Source organism: Papaver somniferum, unplaced genomic scaffold (assembly GCF_003573695.1).
Source record: "Papaver somniferum cultivar HN1 unplaced genomic scaffold, ASM357369v1 unplaced-scaffold_15, whole genome shotgun sequence".
NCBI lineage: Eukaryota > Viridiplantae > Streptophyta > Magnoliopsida > Ranunculales > Papaveraceae > Papaver > Papaver somniferum.
Genome location: NW_020624376.1, coordinates 4,413,051 through 4,431,492, shown reverse-complemented (window position 1 = coordinate 4,431,492; position 18,442 = coordinate 4,413,051). Strand labels below are relative to the sequence as shown.

Sequence of the window (18,442 nt, the reverse complement as noted above, 5' to 3'; positions counted from 1 at the left end):
ACTGTGCATTCCACCTTCAACTCTCCCTGATCTTTTTGAATTCTTCATTGTTGGTTCAATTGGTACCACCGTTAATACCTTGATCTTATGAGCTTGAAGGTAAATGCGAAGCTTGAATGATGTATACACCAATGCGAGAATTAGATTTTCAATCTTTGAGTAATTTTTCTCTGCTGAGTTGTATGTTTTACTTATATAATATATTGGTTTTTCTATCCCCCGAGCGTAACAATACTGCACTTAATGCATGCGATGTTGATGCTAAATATAGTAGCAATTCTTCTCCTGGTTTGGCATTTTGCATAATGGATAAATTCACCAAATAATTTTTTATGCTCTGCAATGCTTTATCACATTCTTCCGTCCATTCAAATTTTGTCCCCTTCTTTAATATGTTAAAAAAGTGTTTACACTTGTCCGAAGATCGTGATATAAATCTTCCCAACGAAGCTATTAATCCATTTAGTTTTTGAACATATTTCACAGTTGCAGGAGGTGGCATATCTCTAATTGCTTGTACTTTTTCTGGATCAACCTCTATTCCCTTCTTGGACACTATGTAACCCAAAAATTTCCCTGATGATACACCAAACACACATTTTTCTGGATTCACCTTGATATTGAATTTTCGCATCTGCTCAAAGATTTCTCGCAAATCATCAATATGATCTTTCGCCATTTTACTCTTAATTACCATGTCATCGACATAGACCTCTAATGTTTTATGTATCCACTTTTCAAATACTTTTTCCACCATTCTTTGATATGTCGCACCTGCATTCTTCAATCCAAATGGCATTTTCGTATAACAACCTCTTGGTGCGAAGAAAGTCGTACGTTCTTGATCTTCTTCATCCAAAGGAATTTTATTATAACCTTTATATCCATCCAACATTGATACCCTATCATTTCCTAATGATGATTCTAACATTTGAGGAATATCTGGGAAAGGAAAACTATCTTTCGGACACACTTTATTTAAATCAGTGAAATCTATGCAGATCCGTATCCCCTTATTCTTTTTTGGTACTACCACCATATTTTCTATCCATTCTGGATATTTCGCTTCTCTTATAATCCCTGCATCCAACATCTTTTGTAACTCCGCTTCTATTTGGATGATAATCAATCGCAATATTCCTTATTCTTTGCTTATGACATGCAATAAAAGGATCTGTTCCTGGCATTTCCTCTGTACTCTATGCGAAGATGTCAACATATTCTCGCAATATATTTACCGTTTTTTCTTCTTCTTCTTTATCCATTTTAGTTCTTATTTTTAACATTTCGGTTCTTCTTCTAATCCAACATTTATTTCTTTCGTTGGTTCCACTGCGGTAAAATTTGCTTTCGGTTCTCCCATTGGTGTTGGTTCTTTGATCTTCTTAATTTGCTCACCTTCCTTTGCTGGTGCTTCACTTGGTATTCTTTTTCCCTCTTTCGCTCTGATCATGTATATCCAAAATTCATCCTCATTTTTTAATTCCTTTGCTTTTCTCCAGCGATCCTTTCGCTTCTTTGCTTTTCCTTCATAATTTGTTACATCTATCTGATTGCAAATCGTTACATCTCCTTTAATTTCACCTATACCACTTGGGATTGGAAACCTGATGCACTGATGTAATGTCGATGCTACAGCCTTTATCGCATGCACCCACGGTCTCCCCAACAACATGTTGTATGGTGATTCTATATCAATTACACACAATGTTATCTTTGTTACTACTTCTCCCAGTAATATTCACATCTCAATTTCTCCTTTTGGTTTTGTGATTGCTTTATTGAATCCATGAACATTGTAAGTTGGATGTGTCATCTCTGCATCCTCATATCCCATTGCTTTGAATGTGCGATAAAATAAGACATCCACTGCACTTCCTGTATCTATCAGTGTTCTATCTACCGCCTAAATTTCTGATTTCTTCTTCATTACAATGTTTTCTCCTCGTTCAGCTGCGACTGTAATTACCAATGGATCTGTTTTCTTTAAATTTTCTTCCGGAATTTCTTCTTCTGCAAATGTAATCTTCACTTTTTCCCGTTCTTTTAATGAAGATTCTCTTTCCATTGTTTCCACCTTCTTTCCTTCATAATTTCTCTTGTGAATTCTACCTGTTATTCTTTCTTGAAAATCCGCATCAGAGATTGATGCTTCAGTTATATAATTACATTGTATATCTCTACCTTTTCCTTGTATTGTTACGATTCTTGCGTTCTCCATAGATTCTTTATTATTCTTCTATATTCCCAAAAGTTTCAGATCTATCTTTTGAAGATTTTGTAACTTGTTAACAGGATTTATCACCCAAAGCTGTTTCTAGCGCCAAAAATGTAGTTGCAAGAAAACTTACAACTACACTCCAATGTATCTAGATTATTACTCAAGTAATCATAATGAATATTTTATTAACTTTTAAGGATTATAATTGGATACAATGGATAATAATGATTTACAATGACTTTACTTCCTCTCCAAACAATCTTTCTCTCTCCTAGTCTCTTGTCTAACACACAGTAAAATATCTCTCTCTCTATGTGATGACTTCTTTCCTTTATATAGCGATTCCTCATAGTGGATGACAGCTAAGAGATCCACTATTTTCGGAATTACTGTGCGATACATTTGCTCATTTACAATCACTCATTCTCGCACAGACTATACCTCGCACAGAACATCACACTTTACTCGTGATCTTGCTGACATCATCCAATACGTCACTTCAACTTTGCCATGTGCGATAGTCCTCATTTACATCAGATAATCCTTACTTCGCATACTTATTGATATGTGCGATATTCCACTCCTACAGCCTAACCAATTGTCTTTCCAAAATTTGGACATAATTTTCTCATGAACGAATATATGTTTTGCCGGTTCATGGAAAACGATATTTTACCCCCACAAAGTTCGGCATACGTGGTTGCTACATAAATCAGCTCCCAAGTGATAGTGGAGCTGATTTTGCATTTAAGTCTGAAAAGTTCCTGTCGGACGATGACATCAACAGAAAAAGTTTCTTTTTTGTCTACTGCATATTGCTTCTTGTTTTAATTTAAAATTGATCTCATTCATTTGTTCAAAGACCTTTCTTATCCTTTATTCTTTTCCGCCGTTCAACTTCAACTTGTTAGTAAGTCCCCTGTGTTACCTCACATGGTCAGCAGTCCTTCGTTAACAAGTTCACGCAATATATAAGCATTCCAGCTCTATATGATCGAGATTGAATCTGAACGTGGTTTGCATTGCACAGAATATAGAATTGACAACCAGGATAGGACCTACATCCCCATTGAACCTCTCTATAAATTGCAGTATTTCTTACCGCCAGGGACACATTTTTGTGAACTCTTGAAGAAAGTTAAAAAAAAAACATTTTTACTTTTTGAACAATCAGCAATTTACTGAGAGTTGAGATATACTCACTTAGCATTCATAATTTAGACAGCCTAAATTATGCAATTTAAATAGTAATCATAAGGATATTACAAATCAAATTTCATTAAGTTGCGGAACATGACCAGCAGGTCCAGCAAAACTTGGTTAATAAATCCACGCAATATATAAAATTCATATGTAAGCAAACCAGCTGGATATGAATGATATATGATCTAGATCGAATCTGAACGTTGTTCGCATTTCACATAATTTAAAGGTTGAGAACCAGGGTTAGGATCTACATCCTCATTGGACCTCTCTATAAATTCCAATATTTCTCTCCGTCTGTGACACATGCATTTTTGTGAACTCCTGAAGAAAAGAAAAAAAGTTCATTTCTACTTTTGGCTTCGTATTATGGTTAAAGCCAGGTTCTTAGCTAATGCTATCCTTTTTCTTGCTATTATTATTTTTCTCGCTTTAGTGGTGGAGGCAGGAAAGCTGCTGCTGGAATTATTGGTGGATGTATTAGAGGTAATTAGTAGTTGCACCCGTCGTGTATTTGTTGGTAACTAAGGTTCTTAGCAACCAAAATACGTATTCTCTGATTATTATTTTTTTATTGATAGCTTATGGGATAGACGAATTTCGATACCAGATTGTGAATATCACATACCACTACACGAATTTAATTTGATTCAAATTGTTTGTTGAACAAGGATTGTAAATGCCATGATAATGTCATCTTTCTTTTTATTTTTGCTATCACCAAATATTATAAGGCGAGGTCAATGAGGGATAAGCCATAATCGCACTGTTAAACACTTGGAGGAGAAAAAATGGTGACAGGATCCATGAATTCTTTGTCATCCTCTATAGCTTTCATAATCTCCCGAGACAAACAAACTTCAAGGTCTATACTCCCTTCAACCAGTCCACGGTTCGGAATAACCCTACCGTCGTAGTGGCTAGAGCGCCCAGTCCGCACAGTAACAGGTTTGCCCCAACCAAAATCATTGCCATACACATTGAACCTTGGAGATCCCACTGACACCAAAATGTTCTTTGGCGGAGGAGCATTACCAGTGAACATGAAACCTGGTCTCGCCACCCATGATTTCCAAACATTTAGAACTTTTTCATCATCGTAAGACACGATCACTTGGTTCAACAACAAAGCTGCCCATCCATGTCCTTTATCGAGCAACTCACCCGCCTTAGCAGTCGCTACACCATGCTGGAGGGAGTTCCCAAAGTATGCTTCAGGCAAAGGTGGATTCATTCTAGATCTGTTACCGATTGATAACCAAAAACTCGTCTCTTCATTTGGATTTGATTTTCTTGCACGAGTCGTGGCTAACCAAATATGAGCAAACAGCACTTGCAAAGACGAGATAGTAGCAGTAATACTAATCTCACTGATCTCTGAATTAGCCTTTGTTTTCAATTTTGCAATGCTTTCTTGCTGAAATTGAAAGATCCTCTCTTCGAGTGGACCAGTCTTATGAGAATATCTCTGTGGAAGAAGTTGGAAAGTGGAGATCGGGATTCGAATTGGGCAATCAGTGTCGTAAAAACAGCGTTCGAGGATAGGAGGATTCAAAGCAGCGCCTCTAGATATTGCTGCCCATGAAGCAATGAAATGCCAAAATGATGTTCCATCACAGACAGAGTGATTCATGCTGCATCCTATGAATATGCCATCAATCAATTTAGTTACCTGCACCGAAAGTAATGGAAGAGATTGACCTTCATGGCTTAACGCACCGTTAAATGGAAGGAAACATTCGTGCACTACACAGGGATCTGCATAGGATGAGTCAAGTACATCAGATACTGTTATGTCTGCAATAGCATTAATGAATTCTGCACCGGTAGAGTTTTTGCAATCTATGTAGATAGAGATACTGGTTTCTTCATCATCATCTTCATGTTTTCTAATTGCAAGTCGACCGGAAAGAGGATAAAAGTATTCAAGTGTCTCTGTGAAAGAATTTTTGAGGTGATTTATGACATCTACCGGTTTTTCTTGTTGGTGGTGCTCCGTATCATCTGTAAAAAGAAATCCTCTTTGCATATAAGGATATTGAAGCATTTTAAGATCCCATGGATTTAAGTCAATTATGTCGACTCTGGTTGTTTCTGCTGCTGCTCCCTGACTGCTAGGATGAGTAGATGGTTCAATTGAACTGGTTGAGACATACTTGACTGTTTCCTGATCGAACATGATCAGAACTTTCTAAGCCGATCAAAACATAATCTGTCTATGGGGTTCAAAGATAGATTGTGAGTTTTCAGCTGAGAAGTGAAGACGAGTTGAAATTTGATTATTGAATAATGTATTTGTCAGATAATTTCAGGCCACGTGTTTGGTCGATGAAATTTTCGTTTTTTTTCTTGGACTGCTTGGAAAAGAAAATAATGGGAAAGAAAACATAGATAAACTCTTATATTTAATCATAGCTGTTAATGGGGCACACCGATTTACTAGGGGGCTTTACCAAAATTCATAAAAGATCCCAAGGCAAGTTGTTAGAATACAAGCATCCAACTCAAAACCAATTGGCAATGAGTGGAGAGGCTCATAGGATTATAAATCGCAGGATCTTAATTGTCCAGACAATATGGGACTAATAGTCTCAACACGCCCCCTCACATGTAGCCTCGTTGGGTTTAACACGTGGACGATTAAATCCGGTGACGTGGAGTAAAGACGCGGTCAAATGACTCGTCGCAAATAGCCTGCTCTGATACCATGTTAGAATACGTGCACCCAACTCAAAACCAAGCGATGAGTGGAGCGCCCCTTTCATATTATATTTGAATTTTATTAAGGGACATTAACAGTGTGGGACTATTATCCTTCACACGCCCCCTCACGTGTAGCCTGATTGGGTTTATCACGTGGACCTACATTGTGTGGTGACCTTTGGGACTACTCACACACGGGCCTAGCTCTGATACCATGTTAGAATACAAGCATCCAACTCAAAACCAATTGGCAATGAGTGGAGAGGCCCATAGGATTATAAATCGCAGGATCTTAATTTCCCAGACAATATGGGACTAATAGTCTCAACACGCCCCCTCACGTGTAGCCTCGTTGGGTCTAACACATGGACAATTAAATCGGGTGACGTGGAGTAAAGGCGCGGTCAAATGACTCATCGCAAATAGCCTGCTCTGATACCATGTTAGAATACGAACACCCAACTCAAAACCAATTGGGAATGAGTGGAGCGGCCCTTCCATATTATATTTGAAGTTTATTAAGGGACATTAACAGTGTAGGACTATTATCCTTCACACAAGTCATCCCTAACCATTGGATCGGTATATCCTCAACCAGTTTGGTACCCATATTAGCTTCTTTGAACTTGTGATATCCTAGAATCTACATCTTATACGAACAATTTTAAGGTGAAAAACTAATATAACGAAGTAGTAATGTCTCACTTTAACTGATGATGCAGGCATAGATGGTAAGTTTCTGGCTAGGAGCTACACTTAACTCCGACTAAAGTCTAATTCGCTTTCTTATTAGCACATCCATGGATGATTCCACGGGTATAAGCGAGACTCATGTCTAGATCTTATGAATAAGGCTAAGGTTTCGATCAGCTAGACTCAAGTCTGTTCGCTTGACCGAGACTCGGGTCTTAGTCTCATGAGAACCACCCACGCTTCAGTCTCATGAGTGCAACTCGAGGAGACTCACTCATACAATTAGTTACTAGCCATGGCCTCCGTGGAGCATGCTAGTCATATTAATGTACGTTCTTGATCACTCATCAAGAGTCACAAACTTATTTTCATCTAGTAAAATCAAAAGATTTAAGCGTACTAACAAGCCTCTGACACAAGTCTCAGTTTTTTAAACATGTTCACGGCTCTGAACTACACAAACTCGTTTGAGAAATATGCTACAAAACTATACACAAGTCCTTCAGAGCTCTTCACATTCATAAAAGAGGACTCACAATAGTAATCCGGCTTCCAAAAGCAATGTATGGTCGACTACACAAGGTTTATGCTCAATCTCAGCTCCTGTCGCGTATCATCACACGATTCTCATGGCATTATCTTGTGCTCTAGTCATAACGCACAAATCAGGGAATGCTCCTCGACCTTAGTCAACATATATATACTACAGAAATACCCTTCCAACATATCATTACGAAGGATGACTCGATCACAAAAGTATTGGGATATCAACTATAGAGAATATTTATATGTATTTCTCACCGTTAAAGAGGATAGTCGTGGTGGTGGAGGCTACGGGAATCAAGGGCCCATCCTTAGATATTCATGTGATCCTTATAACCATCCGTATCTCTCTATCTCAGGATCCGAAAGTTCAACTATAATTAAGTCATTAATTGGACCCCGCTAAACACGTCACACATAACATCATTTTGCAACCATGAATTACTGTGATTTCTATTTTACTTACGGATTTTCTCCCTGAGACCAATCGTGATTCGTCCCTCCCTGTGGCTGAAGCAGTCTTCGAAGGACCAAAATTAAGCTTGTGTTTTGAGAAGGTTTTAAAACCAGAAGATCTTGTCTTTTGAATGTCAGTAACTTCTTTTAAGATGAGATTCAAGGTTTCTTGAATAGATTCAATATGATTGTTTTTCAATATAAGCTTGCACTTCCTCTGAACATGTCCTTCTGTCTTACAGAAGTAGCAAAGTTTCTGAACCCTGACAGTGTCAGTTTGCATAAGCTAAGCGTCAGGATTTTTCTTTCTAGGAGATACAATTTTTTCTTGGTCAGAGAAATATAACTCATCATCCTTAGTTAAAGCAGTGAAACTTTGAGAATGACTCTCTAAAAGAGATTTACTTGAGTTGTCGTGAGTGCCATTGGCAGTTACATCCTCTAACTCTTTTTTCAACAACTGGTGATATGTCCACAGTGATCACAATCTTGTCCAGAATACATATTGCTTTAAACACAAACTTGTTAGGTCTAATAGTGTTTTCCTGCTCTGATACCAATTGAAAACGCAGGGGATACCAAATACACCCAACTTTTTCGTTCGACAACCTGTATAGACAAAACTTAAGACAGTAACAAGTAGACCAACTAAATAATTCTTGACAATACGTACATAGAGTTTATATCTCAAATTCTGCTCAATTAGTATGTATATAGACTCAGAGTTGTTGAACCTGATTGTTAAGCAGAGTACTTGGACGATCTCAAAAATTAATATCCAAGATCAATCTAGTCGTATCTAAATAATCTAATCGCAATTCTGCCAAGTATTAAACTTGTTATCTATCTTTCAAGATATGAAATCTACAAGAAACAAGTCTCGTAAACAATTAAGCGGACGTATCTATTTAGATGGAATAGGTACAAACTTGTGTAAATACAATTATAAGGATAAAAAATATAATGTGGAAAAAGCAAAAAACAAGACACCAGAAATTTTATTAACTAGGAAACTGCAGTAACATAAAAACCCCGGGACCTCGTCAAGATTAAACACCACATTGTATTAAGCCGCTACTGACACTAACCTACTATCAGACTTCAGAATGGAATGTAGTTGATACCTATGTTGTGTAAGGTGCTAGGCGAGGCGAGGCGCCAAACCCGTCGCCTAGCACCTTGTCTCCTAGGCGTGCCTAAGGCGACCTAAGCGACCACCTACATTATAGAAGATTTTTAGAATTATATGATAGCCGGATTTTAATCACCTAAAAGAACACTATGAATCACCGCCAAAATCATGAGGTTTCTGACCTAAAAGCTAAAAGAAAAAACCATAAAGGCAAAGAAACTGAATCTCATCGTCTATTTTTCTCACAACTTAGCTTTTGCAAATCACAGTTAGAATTTTTATGTCCATGTTTCTTCATTGTTTTGTGAAGGAATGCATAGAAAAAATAAAATAAGAGAGGAGGAGAAGTATCTATATGAAAATATTTTACAAATATGCTCAACAAAAAAAACGAGATTTACTGATTTTCTGGTGGGTTAAAACATTTGGTACAGAGATAAGTCTTATCTCCATATACAACAACATTAAGATATACTATATAAACTAATTTAACATCAATCAAGTTGTTTCCTAAAATCTCAATTTTGATTTCCATAGTTTTCGTCATTGACTTGTGTTGATTGATCTCTTTATAGTCTATTTTTCTATAATTAGATCAAATAATAAAACGGATTACCAAAACTGTACTAGGAAATAAAAACCAATCACATCAATCACGTTATTCTCCAGAATATTAATATTTCTTACCATCTTTGATCATGCAATGTTTTATGGCATAATACTGAAAAAGGAAACACGTATATTAATATCAAATAATTTCGTCAATCACGTTTATGCTTGATTTATAGTGAGGACATAATATTTGCATTTATTGACGAGATGATGAAGAAGAAAGGAGTCAGACAAGGAACCATATCAAGACATCATGTTGATGTCGAGTTTGGCGAGTTTTTGGTCGCCTAAAATTTCCGCGTGGAGCCAAAGTCGCTCGCCTAAGGCGCCAGGGTGGAAAGCAATGTAAGATTGGGTTACTCGGCGGCTGGACCTATGCTTAGTGCACCTTTGGCACCTAGGCAAGCTCCCAGAGCGCCTTTAATAACATAGGTTGAGACAGGATCCACCCTCCAAACAACTCAATTATAGTGGCGCTCCTTACGTCTCTTGAACCTCGCAAGGTTCTACGCACTTGATTCCCTTAGATAACATCCTTTACAGCCTAAGAGTTGCTTTAGCCGAAGTTAAGATTTTTGATACCAATATGTCTCTAACAGATAAGCCTATTTGATTTCCGTTTAGATTAAAGATCACGGTGTGGAAATCTGTTTTCAATAGATAAAACTAGCAAAACTCACAAATACGGAATTTATGACTCCCGAAGGGCAACCTAGGTTCTTACCACCTCTCAAGAATAATCTTCGAAAGAACAACTAAGATCAGTCTTTAGATATCTATCTTGAGACGAAGAGAACTTTGCGATTACTATCCATCTTGCCTGAAAGAGATTACGAAAACGTCGATAACATAAAAGCAAGATCAGGATTCACGAATTATCAAGGTAAGGATAATCAGACATGGCTTCATGAATCCCCAAAGAGAAGTCTTTTAGTCGTAGACCTAATAATGTTCCACAGAGGAAACCTATGTCAATAGAGGACAACTCTATAATCAACTGGGACACAAAGCGTCATGGATTGATTTTCCTAGTTGAAAGAGCATCTCTATTTGTAGTTTTCAAAGATCATGGTTTGTTTAGAATTCAAGCTAAGATAACTTGAGAATCAAGCAAACACCTTAAGTCTTCAAAATATGATGTAGTTTTTACAGTGGTATATAAAGATATGATTCTCGAACTTGTAGAGATTTGGTTTTAAGACTTAAATCCTAAACTGAAGTAGCAAATAAAGAAAACATAATAAAAGTATTGAGAGATACTGGGAATCAGGATTCCACCAATCTCATATTTTACGGTTCAAATATTAATTCTTAGACAATTATAGCTCCAAAAATAAAAATTATTGACTTTGAATCTTTTCCAAGGTAGATTTTCATAAAAACATCAATTGTAAATGCTAAGCATGGACCATCAAAACACTTAAGCTAAGCATGACCCATCAAAATAAATTACTACTAATTAATTTAAAATCATAATTCGAATTATATTAATGCAAAAGTCATAAAAAGAATTTAATAAATTTACGACAGTGATAGAAAATTGGCTTCCTCCGTCATCCCAGTGATGGGGTCTACCTCCTCATATTGTAAACATGCTTAGAATTGATATTCATCGGCCAAAACGTGTTTACAAGAGGTGACAAACAATAAAGCAGTGAATTTGTAACAAAACTAAACGTTGCAGATCCACTTTTACAAAGCAAATGTCGCGAATTAAAACCAATTGATGCATATTTAAAAATATATGTTACAAAAGACTGACGAATTCACTATTCATAAACGACGGTTTCTTAGTGTTTGATCTTTAGTTTTCTGCAGCAGCAGAAAACTTTCTCTGTACCTCTTTCTTTCTCGCTATGTAGCGCTCTATTCTCCTCGAACTCTCTGTGTCTCATCTATGAATCTCCAAAATCCTTTATATACCTCACAGGAATCAAATCTCTCGAGTTTAATGCAAAAATATTCTCTTTATTCTTCTCGTGTTTTCACGGGAAATCTTTCCTTTTCTTTCTATGCATGCTATAATCTGCAGCTGACACACTCCAAATTGGTTGAAACACGTATCTTGATTGACTTAAACTCAAACCCTCCACACGCCAACTACCAAAAATAACCATATAACTTGGGAGAGAATAAAAATACCAGAGATATTCTCGTGCTTGTTGTGTGCAGCAATTCCCTTTTTTTTCGAATCTAACCAACCTACCAATCCTGCTGTGATGACACATGATAACCCCCGTGACAAAATCCCATAAGAATCTCTACCAATATCAAGAAAAATATGCAATTGCTGCAGAAAATTCTCGCCAAAAAAATATTTCAAAAGGAAGAAGAAAGAGGGAGTCCCCTTATCTGAACTGAGGTGCCCATAGCAGATGTCCTGGGGTGCCAATGGTAAATTTGGGGTGCCCTTATGAAAAGTTATGGGTGCCTTTATAGCTTTTCTTGGGTGCCAATAACACTTTTGAGCCAATCTTTCCACAAAAGTGTTTTTCTCCGAAAACACCTACACACACATAAAACACCATAATAAGAACAAAATCGAGTACTAACATTACAGAAAATTGAGAACAAATGAGACACACAAATGTGTTTATCGAATACCCCCAAACTTATTATTTTCTAGTCCTTGAGCAAACCTAATCTAGAAAATAAAATCATAACTCACTGCCGCAGGCATCGCGATTGCAATTAGCGTGTGCAACAAGCCTTTAAACCCTCAAGTAGCCCTAGTGGCCGAATACTAGTCTCGAGGGGGTGGGGGGGTGGTGGTTAGAAGAGGTGTACCCTCAAAACCTTTACTCCAAACCCTGGCTACCTGTACAGAATATGCCACGAAACAATCTCCTTAGTTGCCATACTCTCATTGACCATAAGGAGGAAATACCATGATGTGAATTCTATTCATATATAAGTGACAGAGCTCTACTCAAATTGTCGTATTATGGACATCAATATTTGGAATCAAACAAATCACATGAATAGATTAAGAGGATGGATATAGATATGACTGCACATGGTCCGGTACGGCCTGGTTCTCTTATGGAACCGTTCCCTGTACCTGGTGTTGGCCGGTACCTCATTTTGAGGACCGGTACCTGTACCTGTATCTAGAGTTGTATCTGTACCTCCAGTACCGGTCAGGTACAACACCGGTACCGGGTTTTTACCTACATTAACATTAAACCAGTAGCATTCAAAGGCCCTAACAAACACAATTTATTAGAAGAAATTTGTTGTTACAAAGTACAGAATGAAATAGAATAAACAGCTACAAATCAATAATCACAGAATAAACAGTCGAGTTTGTATACACAGAATCAATAAACAACTACAAACCCACCAAAACAACACCAATATCACAAACCCTTTTAATCTGCATCACTGCAATAACAACCACCAGAGCCCATTTAATCCCTTCTTCTTGCTCTCTTCTTCAATTTCACCAAATCAAGCGATAGAAGCAAAACAAAGATCAAACAAATCAAACCCATTTCACAATTACCTGTTGTTGTTGTTTAATTTCAACAAAATCAATTGATTCAATCCATGATATTCCAAATTGATCTCAAACAAAATCCTAAATCAAACATGCAATTAAGAACCCTATGTTAATTTATAAATATAAGAATTAATCAGATAGATCAATCAGATAAAATCAAAACATCAATTTCTTGACCATTTCTTTCCCATCTTCGATTTCTTGTTGTAGAACATCAACACCCCCTCAATCTCTTAAAGTACTGAAATATCAATCATCAATACCAGTATTTTACATCATTAACAGTAGACTATGAGGTTCAACATTCTCTAAATTGAAAAAACCCTAAATCTAACATGCAATTAATTTTCGAAATAACTGGAGAAGACAAAGAAGAAGAAGGTGGTGGTGCCGTGACCGAATGGAGGGTCAGGTTGTGATTAAGTAGTGGTGGTGATTTGGTTTCGATGTTGTCTCTAAAAAACAGAAGAAACGAAGAAGAAAAAGAAGGAAATAATGAGATCCAGAGAAGAAGAAAGTATGAAAATCTAGCATCAATGGTTATGATGCATATAAATCAAGGGATGGAGGATGTAATGGTGAGTGGTGGCGGTGGCTATCTGTGGAAACTGAAGAAGTGAAGAGGAAAAAATAAATTGAGAAGAGAATAATAGCTAGGTCATTACTACTCATTAGGAATATATATGATATAAGTTGACAGCCAAAATCAATGTTAATCTTAAAATCAATGGCTCACACTAACACCGGGTATAATGGTCCGGTACAAGCCAGGAATTTGCTGAGAACCGGTCCCTGTACCCATCCTACACCGGTTTTCATTTCCATTCTCGTTCCCTGTACCGGTTACACCGGTACCGGGTTTTCTTTTGCCGGTTGTAGTCCGGTACACCGGGTTATTTGTGCATCCTTAGATATAGAAATAGATAGTTGCTATGTTTACTAAGGTGAATGGTGTTTCCCATATCTGTCTGAAGGTCACTGCCAAGATGAATCATATCCTAATGGATTAAGACACTGGTCTGAAATCTAGTATCAACACATCTGGTATATACAAGGGACCCAGTGGTTGATAATCATAATTCTAAATCAAATTAGCTGATATATACAAGGGACCCAGTGGTGGATTTTATTCAACAATAGTAAAAAAAATAAGAATCTATTTTTACTATTATTCTGATTGTCTGGCCTATAATAAATGGGGGGGTTCCCTTAAAGAAAATTCTGGGTGCCTATATAACTTCTTTTGGGTGCCAATAACACTTTTCGAGCCAATTTTTCCATAAGAGTGTATTTCTCCTAAAACACCTACACACACATAAAACACCATAATAAGGAAAAAATGGACTATTAACATTGCAGAAAATTGAGAACAATTCAGACACAAAAATGTGTGTATCAAAATACAATAGAAGTGTATACACATAGGTTCTTTTACGGAATAGTGTATAATGACTGTTCGGTTTGGAAAGTTAACTAAAAGTTATTTGATGTTCATTTAAACACCTAAAAGATTAATTATGATACACACACGTAAGTGATTAATGAAGTCTTTGAAGTGTTTAGGGATTTCTTGTAATGCTAAACATATTATGAAAATAAGTCTTTGAGCATTTACTAATATATAAACTAGGAAAGTTGGTACAACAGTTCGTGAAACGCAGGGCTTGTTCACAACTCAGGGTGTTGTGATTCGTGAACCGGATTCGCCAACCCTACTAGACTACCGAACTTATTTAACCACAGTTCGTGAACTGGGTTCTCGAACCGCTAGCCTATTTATCCAACTTTAAACTTCAGTTCACCACGGTTTGCCAATCGGATTCGTGAACTGTTCCCAACTAAACTTATTGTTTGCGAACTGGTTCGCCAACCTTCCTGTATTTCTATAACTCAGATATTTATGATTTGCAATCTGGTTCGCCAACCTACCCTGAGTAGAAATATCAATAAGCTCATATTTCTCTCTTATGATGTTTGAAACATTCCCAAGTGATTTGCATGGGAAATTTTTAATTGATACACAAATTAATTCATAGAACTTAATATTGTGAATGACCATTGTTAAATCATATTTCGAGATTTTTCACCAGAAAAGTTTGACTCGGAACTTCTTCTTTTTAATTCTACTAGACGTCATACGAGATAGTCCCAACAGATAGAATGATGGTACAACGAGTAAAATAGAATGGTTCAGTATTCACATGCCTGATACAGAAGTTCTCCAAATGTCTTCATCGATCTTCAGTCTTCAAGGGTGATCTCTATTACTCAACTACAACTCTAACCTAATCCGATACTTGACTTAGTAAACTAGAAATCAAGATATAGTTCTGATTACCTAACATTGACAACAAGCTTGATATAGAAAAATTTGTGGGTTCAACCAAGCAATGCCCTAACACTTCTGAATTTTCTAACCTTGACAACCGAACCACCTTGGTACTTAATCAATATGATAGCGGAAATCAAACTAAGATTGGACCAAATTCCATACTACACCATAAAACATAATTACAGGGAGGGAAATCAAGCGACAGATGGTCTGGAAAACAAAGCATCATGTGACAACACAGTTGGAAATCAATCGACAACAATTTGGGATCATAATTAGTCCTATTATAAAGGCAGACTCTATGATTACAATGTATGTACACCCATGTAATTTCATCCTACTTTTAATAAGTTATCATGCTTCAAAGAAAATGTATGACTTTAAACCAAATTAATTTATATCGGTTGATGCAAATATTATCAATTTAACTTTTTCTGTTTATTTTCAAAATAAATTAATAAAAATGAAAATGAAGGGGAAAAGTATTTAAAAGATTTTAAACCAGCTTAATTTATATTTATATTTTAACATAAATAGGTTTCAAATTTTGAGAGTTTTTTTCCTATTTAATTTCATTTTTAAAAGAAACATTCACGTTTTCGAGATAAATGACAAAATTGTGGCAAATCGCAAATTGTGAATGATATTTAACAACATTCGTGATAGTCCGCTTAAATTAAAAACTAGAATAGTAAAAGGTCCTCCTAGTTTGAGACCTATTAGGATTATTTGAGGCCTACAGATTTCCTCACCCACCTAGACTAAGGGGATAAGGGATGTCTATACTAGGTAAAAGTACTAAGTTACTCTCAATATTAAAATTAAATCCTAAGCCTTGTCCCTCTACCATTCAAATCCTTTCAAAACTAAAACTTATTAATCATTCCCCTACAAACTAAAATTAAAACTTAACTCCATTAATCGATTCTGACGACATTGATCGATTTAAAGGAAATTTCATCATCTTGTTTTTAGAAAAATCAATTGCAACCCGTATCTCTTTATTATACTTGTGACTGATTTATCTATTCAAGATTTAATAGTACAAATAATCTTTTGTTACTGTGTTTAACCATAACCAGTCGATATTCATGTCCATATTTATCGATTCCTGTGATAATCGGTCGATGTTCATGACCACATCAACCCATTTGTTTGGTATGTGTTTTCTGGTTGAAGAACGTTTAACCAGAATTTGTTGATGTTCATGCCTATGTCGCCTGATTTTGGTACGAAAAAATACCTAGGTTTCTGTATGTTTTTTTTTGTTGTTGCTAGAATCGGGTTATGTGAATGTTCAGATAAGATATTTATATAGCCTTTGATTTCTTAACTGCTAATCCCATAAAAGTGTATGGACCGATTCTTTTAGTGCAGTGTTAGGATTCGGTCTATGTGTGTGTATCGTGCTTACAAATTCTTGCAATCGGGCTATATAGTAAGTAATATATGCACCGATTATGGGTGTTCTTCGTGAATTAAAATATCAACCCAAAATCGGTTTATGAGTGCATGAGCATCCAATGGTTTTGGGTTGATGTTTTTCCAAAAAAAATAAAAAACAAATCTTGTTTTGATTATGAATTAACATTAGTTGATATCTAGGTTAGCAAGGTTAAACATCAATTAATCAACCAAATTAACAATAATTAACATCAATTAATCACCTGAATTAACACTAATTAATCAGGGGTAAGTTAGCCATTACGAAAAATAGTTGGATAAGGGGTTTTTAGTTTTACTTCCTAATGATTCCTTTTTGTACCTCAAATAATTCCTCTAGGCCCCAAACTAGAGAGGTAAAATATTAACTTTTTTTTTACCTTAATATTAATAGGTTTTCATTTTTATAAGATTTTCAGTAAAGCAACAGTTATCTAATACCGACTTAACACGAAAACTAAAACAAGGAGAAGGATCTGCTGAGATGGTTGTTCTCTCATTATCTCAGGATCTCGGTGTCATTTATCCTATAAAACCTACAAGTTAATAAGTTTGAAGTTAATAGTTTATATAACCGCGCCATCTACGACTTTGAAAATCGGTCTTTAAAAAATGACGGTCAAAATTAACATCTGTATATGGTAAATTTTTAAATTGTTTAGATATTGCGAGAATAATCATGTCAACAATCTTTTACCTTATAAAAAGAATTATAGTTTCGTGTATTCTTATCTACTTATCGATGTATACCTCGCAAAAAGGAAGAACTCATGCTATATCAATTCCTAATTTCCCATTTACATCAACAAAAAAAAAAAATTCCTAATTTCCCACACCCATGGGCTTTTTTTCCGTCAAGTGTACATACAAACCTCTGGTGGAGTCTACTCGGGCTACATCAGTTTTTAATTTCCCATATAACGGCATTTGGAATCTGCATGTCTCACCAAAAATTTGTCTCTTCCATTGAACTACCTCCCAAAATAAGATTTGTACCCAAAAATCTATTTAACATCTAAAGGCTTAAAGTCCTAGATAAATAAAGCTCCCACGTTGAATGATGGGCAAATCCTCGTTTCCTATTGGCCGAAATAGTTTTTTTTTGAGTTTTGTGAAACAAGCGTTTTGGTGAGGACACTTGGCGACATATAACTGACTAAAAACAATTAGAGAAAAATAAATAAAAAGGGAAACCCTTCCTTACCGCGTTCTAAACTCTAAGGAATAGACATCAAAACCAAATCCAATTTGGAATTCGTTAGTATTTCGATTCCAAAGTTGTAAACCTACCATATTCAGAAACCGTGACTACATTAGGAAACCAAAAAAAAAAAGGTGTAAAATTAATAATCTATATAGAGGCTTTAATACTGCAAAGCTATGCAAAATTGATTTGATGCTCACCATTGTCTTCTTCTTGAGGTAGTCTATTTTAGCTTCTTCAGGTTTTTTGGTTTATTTTTCCACATGAGCATCACTAAAAAGTTGGATACTATTCTCTAAGGGTTTTCGGATTTGAGAATTTTCACACCAAAGATTTCCGGATTTGGGGATTGAAGTTGGGGATTTTTCTTTACAGTTTTGATTATTACTTTTATACAT

The 18,442-nt window shown here is 36.0% G+C and overlaps 1 protein-coding gene across 1 annotated transcript; it reads right to left on the bottom strand.

Moving 5' to 3' along the window:
* Positions 1-4,042: 4,042 nt before the first annotated feature.
* On the bottom strand, positions 4,043-5,719 carry LOC113335534 (protein ENHANCED PSEUDOMONAS SUSCEPTIBILTY 1-like). Its single transcript, XM_026581567.1, has one exon. The coding sequence runs from the start codon at positions 5,601-5,603 to the stop codon at positions 4,194-4,196; it is 1,410 nt and encodes a 469-aa protein (XP_026437352.1). The 5' UTR covers positions 5,604-5,719; the 3' UTR covers positions 4,043-4,193.
* Positions 5,720-18,442: the final 12,723 nt, after the last annotated feature.

Bases quoted from the DNA above. Each gene is read 5' to 3' on its own strand.
- LOC113335534 (XM_026581567.1), bottom strand. From the start codon at position 5,603: ATGTTCGATCAGGAAACAGTCAAGTATGTCTCAACCAGTTCAATTGAA.